Consider the following 15,275-nt stretch of genomic DNA (forward strand, 5'->3'; position numbering starts at 1 on the left):
CATTTTTTCAAGTTTTGAAAGAACTCGGTCTCCTGAGTAAAATGATATGCCACACTTGATACTTTTCTTTTGTTTTGGGTACCTTAACAATAACAAAACTAATATTAATTATTATTTAAAATAATTTCAAGTCCGACTCTGGTTTTTTAAATTATTTAATCTGATTATATTCATCACAATAATGTTGATCAGCGCTAATTAACACTAAGAATTAACATTGAATAAGGAAAATCGAGCCAATTGAGAGACTCAAATAAATAATATCCAGGTCAGCAATTTCAAGATATTATTTTTAACTTTTTTTATTATGAATTTGAAATCTCATTGTACGATCTAATAATATGCATAATATTAATCCTAGTTATTATAAATTAATCAACTTCTACAAACTAGTTTCTAAGGCTCTACATGTTCGAAAGGGTTACAACCCTCCCTAATGTACAAATTTATTTTTTGTTCAATTTTATTTATAGCTCTTTGAACATATTTTCTTCTTATGGACGACAGGAACCTCGCTGGCCATTATACTGTTCTACCAGTTCCAATCCATCTTCCGGGAAAATGATTTGATTGTTTATATTATATTATATTTATATTATTTATTTTATATTATGTTTTATTACTTTATTGCATTTGATTTTCCGTATTCGATGTTTTACCCCACGTCATTGTTAAGTTTGAAAGTTTATCACTTTTATCAGTATTGTAACGATGAATAGATTAAATATTAAAAAAACTGAGCCGGACTTGAAATTAGTTTAAATAAATTGTGTTCAAACGTCCAAAGCAAAAAACTATTAAGTGTAACATATCATTGTACTCAGAATACAGAGTTCTTTCTAAACATCATATAAAAAATGCAGGTCCGTATTTAAAAAAAATTAAGTTGGGCTCTGTATCTCACAAATTATCAGCTAGTTTGAAAATCCAAAAATACTATCAGATAGCCAGGGTGATAAAGTGGCTATGAGAATGTGCAGTTAGTTTTTTTTTATTTTCCTAAATGTAACGACGGGAAAAAATAAAATTGATTTTCAAGTACTCACCATATAGGTCCTTCCTTCTGCTTTTTTGATTATATGAGTAGGTACTATAAAAACTTGAAGAATGCTTCAATGTTATTAAACTGTAGAACAAAATCCAAACAATAAAGTAAGGTTGTGTTCTCATATTTGACAGAATATCAAATAAATTATAGAAACTTTTCAGGCACAAAACAGGTACGAAATCTTTGGAAATGTGAACCACATCTGTTTCTTAAAAGTTTCGAAAAATTTGTAACTGTAAGATCTCTATTGTTATGGCTTATGTGGCGAAAACATATTTTGGTAAAATGTTTCAAAACAAAAAGCGATTTATGTTACGAAACATATGTATCGAAAATGTGTCGAATTAATTCCAAAAGTTTTTTGTCTTGACACAAACACCATGATTGTTTCGAAACTGTTTCGCAATGTTTCTCAGCAGAAATTTCGTTTCGATTTTGTGTCTAAAAATGCTACTTAGGTTAAAATTTATTGTAATTAAAAAAAATTTTGATATTTTGCCACTGAAACTGAAATCTAAGAAATTAGTTATTTTTCGTAGAAAAACACTAATAGAAATCTAGCACTAATGCACTCGTCTATGTTAATACACCTTATCTAGATTAAACTTTTCACCCACTTTTTGACGACGTTCAAAACTTTCTTCTTAGCCTCTGTCTCTTTCTCTAGGTTTTGGAAGGTCCGGATGCCATCAAGGTCGGTCGTCTTCTGATCGGTACCACTGACCCGTCCAAGAGTCCTCCCGGTACCATACGTGGAGATCTGGCCTTACAGACTCGGAAAAATCTGATCCACGGTTCGGATTCTTCGGAGTCCGCTCAGAGAGAGATAGAGTTGTGGTTTGGCCAAAGGGAGTTGGTCGGATGGGAGAAGGATAGCGATAAATGGCTTCTTGAGAGAGAATAGAATGATAATGGATTATGTGTAAAATGAAAAATACTGTAAAATGAAACAGTATTAAAGACTGAGTTGTAGCAATTATGTTTAGTGATTTATAATGACTGATTTGAAATAAATTTTAATCTAAACATTTAATTTTGTTTTCTTGTTAGCTGTTTCTTCTATTTTTTTTATTAATAACAAGTATATACTGAGCGATGAAAAATGATTGTAATATTTGAACACAGTGTGTTAGAGGATTTTAGAATTTATGATTGGTACTGATAGATCGAAAAATTTTAGCAAATTATGTCAACAAAATTAATTTACGTTAATTTTTTAAATTTTTTGGTTTCACTTCATTATTTGTGAAATCCACATATTTTTCAATTTAAAAAATTATTATTTTTTAATACAACTACAGGGTGAATCTTAAATTGAAAAAAAGTGCAAATATTTTCAGGGCCGGCTCGTAGATCTCGATAAAAGAAACATGTTTTCTCTTTACCGTTTTTCAAATAAGTCCAAAATAACCGAGCTTTTTATATTTTACTTTGTAATTTTCCAAAAACTTGATTTTTTTCATAAATTTTGAGAACCACTGGATTTTTTTTGGGTTTTCTTTCTTGTAAATTTCATCTACTACCTATTACTTGTTGATACTTTACTTGTTTACTTGATACTTGTTGCCATATCATCGAGAAATTGTGTTTTTTAACTAAAAAGTAAAAAAATCCAAAATAATGTTCAGTATCAATATATAGTTTGTTCAAGTGTCATTCACTGGTCACGTCATATATTGTCGAATTCTCTCAATCACTTAACAACCTTAGTTAATAACCAGATGAAAGAGATTGGTGACGTTATTACGGCATTTCGTTAATTACTGCATATTATTTCTAGTAATTGTCATTGTCATTTGATTTGGGATTACTACATATAATTGCACGTCATCAATGACACCATGCGTCGTCTTATGGAGTTTGCTGGTGGTCGTATTATGATGTGCAACGAAAGTTATTTTAATTTCCCCATACATACATACATACATACTGTCATTACTCGCTGACGAGTATTCGACGCGCAGCAGAAGATGGTCACGCAAGGCGTTTTATTTCATGAGCTTTTCTGTGACTGAAAAGCCCGATCATGATACTCTTGATGATGTTATCTGCCTACCGCACTCCGGACATTCAAGAATCTCATTACTTTGTTGCCTCTGTACTTTTTGGTTGTCACTGTTAATTGAGTTTACAATTCTTCTCCATTGAGTTGTAGCGTTTTTTATGAAACATTACCACTGCGAACGGCAGCTTTTCATCGGAGAGCAGTCGTGGATAAGGTATTTCACTAGAGAGAAAATTAAGTAATAACAATAAAAAAAATAGATATTGGGCGCCAGGCATGTACAGAGAAAGAAAACACAGTTGTATATTACTTAAAACTAAAGACTATATTTATCATGATGAATTTTGATGGTAAATAGCATTGTACAATTTTAATAATTATTATAGTGGTTATTTGTCGAGTAAAACTATGTATGTAAATAATATTAAATATGTTCTATGAAAAGACTATGGAAAAATACAATGCGTGAAGTTCTAGAAAATATATGAAAGGTAGCATTACTTTATTTAAATTGTTAAGTTTTATGCGGTGTTAAATCCGATATGTTGCAAGCATAGATTCTAGAATCTATTCGGTTAATCATCTTTAAAATCACGCAATAGATATATACGGAAAGTAATACTATAACAAGATATGTTCGTAATGAAACCTAAGAACTAAATCATATTTTAAATACTAAACAGACATAAGGAATTTAACCACTAAACCTAAAGTCTGTACGATAAGATGTATGTTATTTTTTTAAGACTGAAAATATAGAAAATTTAAAACATAAAAACTAGAACGTAAATCTACACTTAGCTGTTCGTTCTTAAGGCAATCCTGCTTCAAACAGTACAGCGTGAGGTGGGCTTGCATCTCTGTATTGTTTCTCGGCTATCCTGTTGGCCAATACAACAAAAGAGGCCAGGATGAGGACACCATGAACCAATACAGCCGTAACTATCGACTAGGCTTAAAAACAGGAACAAAACAGCATGGGGCCTATGCCACATCCACGCTGGGGCACTCTGTACATAGGATAAACTCTCTGTACAGTGGACACTCGTCCATCAGATACCTGTCCATAGGAAAACTATACATGGGAACACTACCCGTACCTTGGACACTACTAGGACCTTGGATAGTGCCCGTAGCTTGTAAATAGTCCGTACCTTGGACAATGTCCGTAACTTGGACCATAACCTTGGACCCTAAAAATCGAAACTCGTGTTTACAACCTGCCCAGGTATAATAAACACAATAAACCTACCTCGAAACACTTCCGAGGGCTCAATAATAAACAAAAGAACTGTCCTTTCTTCCATTTAACATTCTGGAGGACAAGACGAAAGAACACCAATGAGCCAGCAAAATACAAATATGAGTTAAGGTGGGCCGATCCAAAACTCTACCCTAAAAATATTCAATAATAATAACGAATCTAATAAAGATAATATCTCATCTTTACCTGTAGCTTCGAAATGGGAGCTGATTCAGATTTTGCAGCAAGATTTAAATTGCCGTTTCTAAAAGCAGGATTTGCAACCGTGCCGCAAACCGGCCAAAAACAAAGTGAGGTTAAAACGCAGAGAGGCGCCTTTAAAGGATCTTCACAGCGCGCGCCTCCACAGAACAGTGACACGATAACAGGGTTGGCGACTAGGGAACGTAAAAATTACGCCAAGCGTACCAAATAAATTATCAGGCCTGAACGATACGGAATCCGATGACGATACTCCAGACATCTCATATATATCATATATAAAAAAGACATGTAACGAACTAAAAACGTTACAGAGTTCTATTGTGAGTTGCTTCTTCCCACTCATTCTGCATGTTAATCCCCTTTAAGTTTTCATGGAAAATGTCCCTGTACCTATTTAGTTGTCCACCTGGCCTCCTCTTACCGTCTACAAGCTCACCGTAATTTTTTTACAAAATACTCTTTAACTATTCCCGTAAAATTTTGCATATTACCGCGAAATAAGCACGAGCAATTTCATTTGCAATGTTCGTCACTATTTTTAAGATTATTATCGAATCAGTTTTGCTTGAATCATCCGAATTCATGGTTTCAACTCCCTGTCAATGTTTTGTTGGCCAATAAAAATTGAACAACTAAAATCCGTCTGAAAGTCGCTTATACAAAATTCAGTTTGAAAGTATGTAATGTACTCAACTGTACCAAGAACTCGTCCAAAATAATGCATATAAAATACAAGATGCCGTACTTTAACTATAAAAAAATCGTTTCAGTTTCTTCGTCGTCGAGTCTCTTTATGATTTTCGTCTGTTCCGGCCTGAGGAGCGGCGAGCAACCGCGGCGAAACGTCGCCCCCGTCTGGAGTGATATTTTAAACTATAAAAGATTCAGGGAGCTGGCGAGGCGCCCGATGAAAGAGGAGCAGCCGAAGAACGAAGCACGCTGAATTATTTACCGGGAACGAGACAGACTTTTGTCGGAAAAATGATTGGCATTGCGGCCATTTTCTGCCTTAGGGCGATTCCGTACCTGTAATAATATTTCGGGTCTAGCGGTGTGTGAAGTTTTTTATTAAACAGGATGATCATCAAGTTTGATTAATCAGTAATGTTCAATAAGTATCAATTCTTGTAATTGCTGTAACGTTGTTGCAACTAGAGCGCTGTCATCAGCGTATTGTAGTTCTGCGATGATTGTTGTACGTGTTTTTGCCCTTAGTCTTTTTATGTTGAACAGACCGCCGCGCTGTAGTATCTGTATCTAATGCCCAATCCTCTCTCCTGCAGTTTGCTGTCCACTATAAGGAAGAGCGCTGCCATGAATATGTTGAATAGGAGAGGCGCTAAGATACATCCCTGCCTAACTCCTGTATTTGTTAGGAAGGGATCGCTTAGTGATCCATGATGTGACACTCTTGATTTATTGTTGTGTGTTTTACACACGTAAGAAATTTGTTGGGTAGGTACTCCGAACTTTTTCATAATTGCCCAAAGTGCATCTCTGTTCACAGAGTCGAAGGCTTTTGTTAGATCGATACACAAGTTCATAATTGACATTCTTAAAAATTCTTTTTAAACCACGGGATAACTATCTATCAAACGGTATTGAAAAATATTTTGACATAGGTATCTTTCTTCACTTGAAAACTCGAATTTTCAGCAATCGCAAGCTTATACCTACGTTTAAGTTTGGTTAATCAGTAATGTTCAATAAGTATCCATAATACAGACCTGGCCATTCTAAATAAGTCTGTATTACAACGTATAATAAAAAGATCAAGGCAAGAATTGTTTGTTTTGCACAACATTAAAAAGTGTCCGGGATATTACTGGCAACCAGTGAGAACCACATGCAAGACTAAGATCAAGACTCCTTTGGTCTTGGTCTTGTAGTTAATAAGTGGTCTGGGTCTTTTGGTCTTGCCGGGTTCAGTCTTGGTTTTGATATTGCTACACGACTTTTTTTAGAAAAAAAGACTTGCCTTTTGCATTTGCTAATAGATTTTTACTAGAATTATTTTCTATTTAAGGTGCCCGGTGGCGTAGAGGTATAGGCTCTCGTATACCAATCTCAAGGTAGTGGGTTCGATTCCCACGCATTGCATCAGCCGATTATTTTTATTAAAATAAAAACAGTTTGGGTACCTAAGTCGACTCAGCCTTAAATGAGTACTTGGGATTCACAATCCTGAGGTAATAATAGGCGGTTGAAGCGTACTGCTAGCCACATTACCTTCCTTGTATACCGAACGGCTTTAGTATGGCAAGCTGTACCTTGCTACTCCCAAGGCGTTAAACGCTATAGACGGGAGCTATTATTATATTATTTTCTATTTAGAAAATATATTTAAATAAATGGTATTCTTAGTAATTAAATACAACTAAAACGATCCACTGTATACACACCGTCTAGTGGTCCACCCCAAGATATTGCAATTAATATAAACTATGAAGCTCTTTTGTTCGCAGATGACCTAAAACTGTTTACGACGATTCGATCAGAACAAGACTGTGTAAGACTCCAACAAGATTGACGAGGTGCTTGCTTGATGTGCAAACAATAGTCTAACTAAATTGTAATAAATGTGATAAGCTGAGTATCGCTTTAAACAAAAATCATATTAACTTTCAATATTAAATAATATATATTATTATAATAATAATCGATAACCATATACTGGTTGATGACATAAAAGACCTGGGTATCTATGTGGACAGTAAACTTTCATTTGATTATCATATAAATCAGAAGATTAAATCTGCTTGGAAAACATTAGGCTTTTTAATAAGAACAACTAAAAATTTTAATAACCCTCAGTGTCTCTGTAGGCGACACTTGTCAAGTCGAAGTTGATGTACGGCTTCTGTTGCTTGGTGCTTGGTCGCCTATTTACGCCACACAAATTGACAGATTGGAAAATGTTCAGAGGCGATTCTTGAAATTACTTAGCCTTTAAAATATATGATGTTTACCCGAATAGAGGTTATAATCAAAATGCGCTATTAAATAGATTCTCGCTGTTGTCTCTTCAAAATGAGATTTTTTTCTTTTCTACATAAACTGTGTAATGACGCAATTGACGCGACACAACTGTTTCAGCATATTGGTTTCATCATCCCTTGATTTAATATTTGCCATCAAAATTTATCTCATCTTACTGTTCCACGGACCAACTTATCCACAAAGGCGCCATTGTTAGGGCCGTTCCTGGCGAGCGTGCAGTGCGTGCACGCACGTAGGCGCAACATTTTGGGGGCGCAAAATCAAAAGGTCAATCAGTACTTTGTAACAAAAAACCGATACGCTTTCTTGCCATTAAACAAATACTTAAACCATCATAGGATAAAGTTCGCTTAGCGTCTTTTTTGCGTTGGCCGCACCGAATAAACAAGTCTAGGGCAATATGTCGGCAACACATTTCTCATCTATTTTTTTTTCATTTTATTCATTTTATGGAAAGCACTGTTCATTAAAATGTTGTATCCTATCTTATAGGGCTTGTTTCTCTCTACAATTTCCTGTCTCACAATGTACTGTTTGTGTCGGGGAAGGGATCATAGTTTCATAGTTGTCGATTTAAGAAGTACAGTACATGTATATTATTTCGTATATTTTTCATTTTATTGATACTATGGCAAGCACTGTTTATTAAAATGTTGTATCCTATGTTATAGGGCCTGTTTTTCTCTACAATTTCCTGTCTCACAATGTACTGTTTGTGTCGGGGAAAGGATCATAGTTTGATAGTTGTCGATTTTCGAAAGAAATCAGTACATGTATATTATTTCGTATATTTTTCATTTTATTGATACTATGGAAAGCACTGTTCATTAAAATGTTGTATCCTATGTTATAGGGCTTGTTTCTCTCTACAATTTCCTGTCTCACAATGTACCGTCTGTGTCCGGGAAGGGATTTTCGAAAGAAATCAGTACATGTGTGTTATTTCCGAATTTTAGTTTATTGTTTTTATGTATTTCATATAAAATGGGTCAATTTTTTTCTTTAGGGTACTATTTTTGTTACTAAATGTTTGTGGTTTTGTTTGTTTTATTTATTTAATAAATATTTTTATACTTTAATTAGAATAGTTTTTTTTACATTTCCAATTACATATTGTTCGTTTGTCGCAGAATATAAATTCTTTAAATTTTTGAGATTAAGATTAAAATATTTGAGGACGCACCAAAGAATACCTCACGTAGGCGCCAGATACGCCAGGAACGGGCCTGGTCATTGTATAAGCATGTTCAAACGATAATACTCTTATACTATCTCCCGATGAATTAGATATATTTAACATTTCTACCGCAAGTCCTGTAATCCTGTCAGAGTTATTATTATTATTAAAACTTTAAAGAAAATAAATTATTAGATTATTCATCTGACAGCATTTCATTTTTATTTTTTTTTAATAGTCAATAGTTTTTCAACACTTCTTCTTTTAGGTCGCCTTTCGCAGGTTGACGATCCAACTGACTATTTGTAACGAACTAAAACAATAATTTTGAACACATAAGTAACTTTTTATATCATGTAAATGTGAAAAAAATTCGATACCAATCCAATAAGGTTCTTGCATGCATGGTTTTGGCCTTGGTGCCACAGTTATCTCAGTTCAGCAACACAGGTCAGTGTTGCACAAACAGCAAGACTGACCAGTGTAACCTGACCAGTCTGCTCGTCACTACCGGCAGCACTGTCGCACAGTGAGACCAAAAACATTAAAAGCGGGAAGTCAAATGTTAATATGGGGTGTCTGTGATAGAGAAACATAGACACTCCAAAAGTCTCATGTGTTAAAAAATGTGTTTTTTTTTTAATTTTCTTTTACAGGACAAATGAAACATTTTTGTATATAGGTAAATTGTGTTCAATTTATTTTGATTTACTTGATTATTTACTGAGGTTATTTATTACTTTTTATAAGAAAACTCATAAAAAATACATCAAATATCAGTATCAAAACGTTTCTTCCAAAAAATAACAACGGGTCATTTCGCGCTCCGTTTGCTGAATAATAAATATTTATAATAAAGGTGCAAATAGAATAAGGAGGAAAGGTTGGCACCGACTTATTTAGATATTCATCCCTTCGCCTGAAACATTTAAGCAAGTCTTTTCGTGCTCGGACGTGACTGCGCCCCCCAGATCAAAGTATCTAAAATTCGTCCTGACGTGCCCGCGCTACCCCTACTCTAAGCAGAAACGTACCAACGGAATTGCAAAGGTACATAAAGACGGCTAATTTGCTAATGTAGTGCTTAAGTTGGTAACGTGGCTGTTGTCGAGATGCAGCATAATAAGAATATAGGGGAGGAAAGGTGTGCCAAGGATTTTATAAGACAAAATAAGGAAGTAATCCTTGGAGTTTATACAGGGTCCTAATATTCTGTGGACATATAACGACTGCGTATTTTTGATCATTGGGCTCCAGAAAAAAGTGTTTGTTGTTAGACAGAACTTTTATTTCCTTTTATAGTGTTTATTTAGTTTATTACAACTCAAATACAACATGATCGAAAAAAAAACGGCATCAGCGATTGCTAGTGAGCTGTCATTTTATATGTAAAATTATATGGGAAATGTCGAGAACGAGCAACATTTTTGAGTATTCTTTATTGCATTTTGGAGGTCATAAGCTTTAAACCTAAGAAATAAAAATCCTGGTCTCTATTTAAAAAAATAAAGTTGACGGTTCCAGAAAAAAAAAACGAAACTTAGTAAGTGATTCTATGGTCACCACTTTGAGAATGTATTTATACAGGGTGGCGCACCTCATTCGCCTCGGTTGATTATACCAAAACGGAACTGTAGAAACAAAATATTTTATGGGTATATGTGGAAAGGCAATGTGCATAATTTAAATTATTTTGAAATGTACAGGATGTGTCAGAACTAAGATCCATACCAAAGTTATATTTTTCCTTATGGAACACCCGGTATTTTATTTCATTTTTTGATTCTTGGGCATAAAATAAGGCATTTATTATAATGGTTTAATATGTCTAAAAGCTTTGGTTTTTAAGATATTGAAAGATATTTTAATATGCATGCTATAATAAAAAAGTTTCTCAACACCTTGTACATTTCTTTTCAGAATTAATTCTTGTGCTAACTTTTAAGAGAGAGAAATAAACTTTACTAAAAAATTTAATTGCTTTCTTAAATGTATACAGGGGTATCAAAAATTGCTGGTCTATTTTAAATATTTATTTTACATAAAAACTTTGTTATTTCAAATGCAACACTATATATATTTTAAAATAAGTCGAAGCAGATTTAAATGTTCTTTCAAACCATATTAGGGTTTCCTATACCTATCTGGCTTTATTTCTATTTATGGGTATATGTGGGAAGGCAATGTGCATAATTTAAAATTATTTTGAAATGTACGGGATGTGTCAGAACTAAGATCCATACCAAAGTTATATTTTTTTCTTATGGAACACCCGGTATTTAATTTCATTTTTGGATTCTTGAACATAAAATAAGGCATTTATTATAAGGGTTTAATATGTTTGAAAGCTTTGGTTTTTGAGATAACACACACCCTATACATTACACCTTATACATTACTTTTAGAACACCCTATACATTACTATTCAGAATTAATTCTTGTACTGACTTTTAAGCCAGAGAAATAAACTTTACTAAAAAATTTGATTGCTTCCAAAAATGTATACAGGGGTATCACACATTGCTGGTCTATTTTAAATATTTATTTTACATAAAAACTTCGTTAATTCAAATGCAACACCATGTATATTTTAAAATAAGTCGAAGTAGATTTAAATGCTCTTTCAAACTATATTAGGGTTTCCTATACCTATCTGTCTTAGATTTTGAATAAAAATCAATTTTTCTGTAAAATGGCAAGTAAGATGGCCGATGTTGCCATGGCAATTTGCTAGTGATAGTAGTTATTTTCATAAATTCGACATTAGTTTATAGATTTTATTTAAATTTAGAACAGTTTACTTTTATTTAATTTACCTAGTCATTGAATAAGTAAGTATTTCTTGTGCTAACTTTTAAGAGAGAGAAATAAACTTTACTAAAAAATTTATACAGGGGGTATTTAAAAAAAAAAAATTAATGTATACAGTATACTTAAATGTACACCCCTGTATACTTAAATGTATACAGGGGTATCAAAAATTGCTGGTTTATTTTAAATATTTATTTTACATAAAAACTTTGTTATTTCAAATGCAACACTATATATATTTTAAAATAAGTCGAAGCAGATTTAAATGTTCTTTCAAACCATATTAGGGTTTCCTATACCTATCTGGCTCCGATTCTGAATAAAAAGGGATTTTTCAATAAAATTATCAAGAAGGCTGGTGTCACCATGGCAATTTTCTAGTGACATTTAGCTAGTTTGTAGCTATTTTCAAAATCGACATTATTTTATAGACTTTATTTAAATTTATAACAGGTTACTTTTATTTAATTTACTTACAATAAGGTTTAATAAGTATGTATTATTTTATCAAGAAAAATGAAGCAGTAGGTATGCTGGTGATGGCGGAAGAAATGGATATGTTACTAGTGATTTTATTTTGTAAAGAAAATTGCTTGTTCGCTTGAAGGGTCTATGCCCAAAGATATCTAAATAGGAATTTTCTTGACAAGCGTTCATTTGAAAAACTACTTTTCATATTTCGCAGAGCTGATAGTGTGGTATATGAAAAAACTTTTAGGCAGAAACCTGTCGTTGGAAGTGAAAAAATGAATTTGCCGTAAGTGTTTCTTTTAGAGAAAATCCAATATATCTACAAGTCATCGTAATATAAATCAAACAACTACTTCGTTTTTCTTGATAAAATAATAAATACTTGCTTATTGAATGACTGTATGTAAAGTAAATAAAACTAAACTGTTCTAAATTTAAATAAAATCTATAAACTAATGTCGAATTTATGAAAATAACTACTATCACTAGCAAATTGCCATGGCAACACCAGCCATCTTAATTGCTATTTTACAGAAAAATTGATTTTTATTCAAAATCTAAGACAGATAGGTATAGGAAACCCTAATATAGTTTGAAAGAGCATTTAAATCTACTTCGACTTATTTTAAAATATACATGGTGTTGCATTTGAATTAACGAAGTTTTTTCGTAAAATAAATATTTAAAATAGACCAGCAATGTTTGATACCCCTGTATACATTTTTGGAAGCAATCAAATGTTTTAGTAAAGTTTATTTCTCTGGCTTAAAAGTCAGCAGAAGAATTAATTCTGAAAAGTAATGTATAGGGTGTTGAGACACTTTTTATTATAGCATGCATATTTAAAAATCTTTAAATATCTCAAAAACCAAAGCTTTCAAACATATTAAACCCTTATAATAAATGCCTTATTGTATATTCAAGAATCCAAAAATGAAATAAAATACCGGATGTTCCATAAGAAAAAATATAACTTTGGTATGGATCTTAGTTCTGACACATCCCGTACATTTCAAAATAATTTTAAATTATGCACATTGCCTTCCCACATAATATATACCCATAAAATATTTTGTTTCTACATCTTTCCGTTTTCGTATAATCAACCGAGGTGAATGAGGTGCGCCACCCTGTATATTTGATATCAATTAAACTTGCGTAATCGATGGCGCGATTTTTAAATTCATTGTTGTCAACCATGGACATATTCGGCTCCGGGCTGACTAACTGGAATTTAAATTTCGCGCTGAGGATTCAGGTGGTAGCTCTGCTGTAAAAAATGTCAAGTTGCCGCATTTTATTAATATATTTCCTGACATTGTCATTCGTTCTGACATTTTAGTTTTGTATTACGAGTGCTTGGTTTAAATAACTAGTGTTGTGATACTTTAAGCTAATAATATTTTAAGCTTAAAAATGATGAATAAGATGACGAAAAACTAATCGCAATTTTATTAGAATATTTTGAACGAGAAGGCGGTAGTAATGGCCCTTTATGTCCCTTAAGTGCTGTTAAGAAGGTGAGTTTTGTTGATGTAAATAATAACTGTTTACATATTTATAATTAATTTATTTTAGTTTCCTAAAATATTTTGACTACGTGATTAGTCACGTGATTAAGCTTGACGCTGTGCCGGTCAAGCTTAATCACGCGACTAAAAGTTTATTTGGTATGAACTGTAGATATTCTCTATCAAAATAAACTCGCAAAAAAAACGAAAACCTGTAATTAGAAAAAAATAATATGTACTTAAAATTTGATCGTAATGTACTAGTAATAGGATCATTAAAAGTAATATTTTAAAATTAGGCACTATATTGACCTGTATTATTTTATATTATATTATCTGCATTATTGTCTGTATTGGGATATTGATAAAGCAACATCAATATTATCATCATCAAGATATGCATATATACCGGGTGCGTCTCAAAAGTGGCTCACCCCTATAATTTTTTTTATTTTTTCCGATAAAACAACGAGATTTGGTATGTTAGAATATGACATAAATTGGGATTGATTGACGTATTCAACTGATTTCTGTCACTTTCGGTTTTACCGGAAATGACTACAACTTTTGATTTTTAAAAGACACCCTCGATATTTTTTTACTTTATTCGACAGAAAATGACACTCTGAATCGAATGACATATCATATGTCAACTTTTGACATTTTCGCATATGGTTTATTTGAAATTGTAACATGCGGTTCATAACGACAATTTGACTTGAAACACCAAGTGTGTGGTATCAAATTATTCGTAAAAAATGCTTTTTCAAAATATGCTAATGAGCCACCCTCGTTCCATTTGAAAAAAATGAGATATGATTAAAAATACGATTTGGGCATCTTTTAAGCGGCCAGGACAAGACACTAAAAACATTCGACGATCAAATCTATTTTTCCAAGGCTCCTTGATTAAAAATTAGTGTTTTTAACACAGTCATGGCACTCTAGATTGAAATTTAAAATAAAATTTATTTTTGAGCGAATATGTCAAAAATTGACATAACATTGTCATTCGATTCAGAGTGTCATTTTCAATCGAATAAAGTAAAAAAATACAGAGGGTGCCATTTAAAAATCAAAAGTTGTAATAATTTCCAGTGAAACCGGAAGCGACAGAAATCAATTGAATATGCCAATCAATCCGAATTTATGTCATATACTAACATTACTAACGTACCAAATCTCGTTTTTTATCTGAAAAAATAAAAAAGTTATAGGGGTGAGCCACTTTTGAGACGCACCCGGTATGAACGTAGGTTACTTTCAAAATTTATTCTTCTCTGGCTGACATACTTTTTACCGTAAAATTATCATGCTATTTTGGAATTACAGTTCCGTTACTTTGTACTAAATTAAATTCAGAAATTCCTTCTGGTGAAAAAGAAATTAAATATTTGTGCAAACAGAATAAAATAGTTTAATATTTAAATTGTATATTTTTAATACACGCCTAGTGATAGATATCGGGAGGTAATGTAAAGAGTATAGAGAATAAAAAAAGGATACAACATAAATATCTCCGATCTTTCATTCGTCCATATACTCACATAGTCAAACGTCCGTCGCTTAACTTTGGTGATCGATCGGGAACCGGTATTATGGCATCATCTTAAAAAGTGAAACTTTGACGTATCTTGAAAGTAAATCTTATTCCAAGGCCATCACTCATCAACCCATATCTGACCATTTCCGAGATTCAATAAAAACAAAATTCATCCCTATGGGAGGTTATGGAGGGTCGATATCAAAATATTACTCTAGCCTTCATACATAAAAGACAGAAA

At 32.7% G+C, this 15,275-nt stretch overlaps 1 protein-coding gene across 3 annotated transcripts in view; it reads left to right on the top strand.

The window, feature by feature from the left end:
- The window catches only part of LOC115880428 (nucleoside diphosphate kinase A), a 191,670-nt gene that overhangs the window by 52,579 nt on the left and 123,816 nt on the right, over positions 1-15,275 (top strand). The window contains exon 3 of one of the 3 annotated variants that reach the window (XM_030897631.1): positions 1,716-2,081. The exons of the other annotated variants lie outside the window; for them this stretch is intronic. Coding sequence (XP_030753491.1) covers positions 1,716-1,952 — 237 coding nt within the window. The 3' untranslated portion in view covers positions 1,953-2,081. Of the gene's footprint in view, positions 1-1,715; positions 2,082-15,275 lie in introns of those variants that run through there. 3 annotated transcript variants of the gene reach the window in all.

The sequence above is a fragment of the Sitophilus oryzae genome, unplaced genomic scaffold (assembly GCF_002938485.1).
Source record: "Sitophilus oryzae breed Bouriz unplaced genomic scaffold, Soryzae_2.0 scaffold_1623_pilon_pilon, whole genome shotgun sequence".
In the NCBI taxonomy this organism is placed as follows: Eukaryota; Metazoa; Arthropoda; class Insecta; order Coleoptera; family Curculionidae; genus Sitophilus; species Sitophilus oryzae.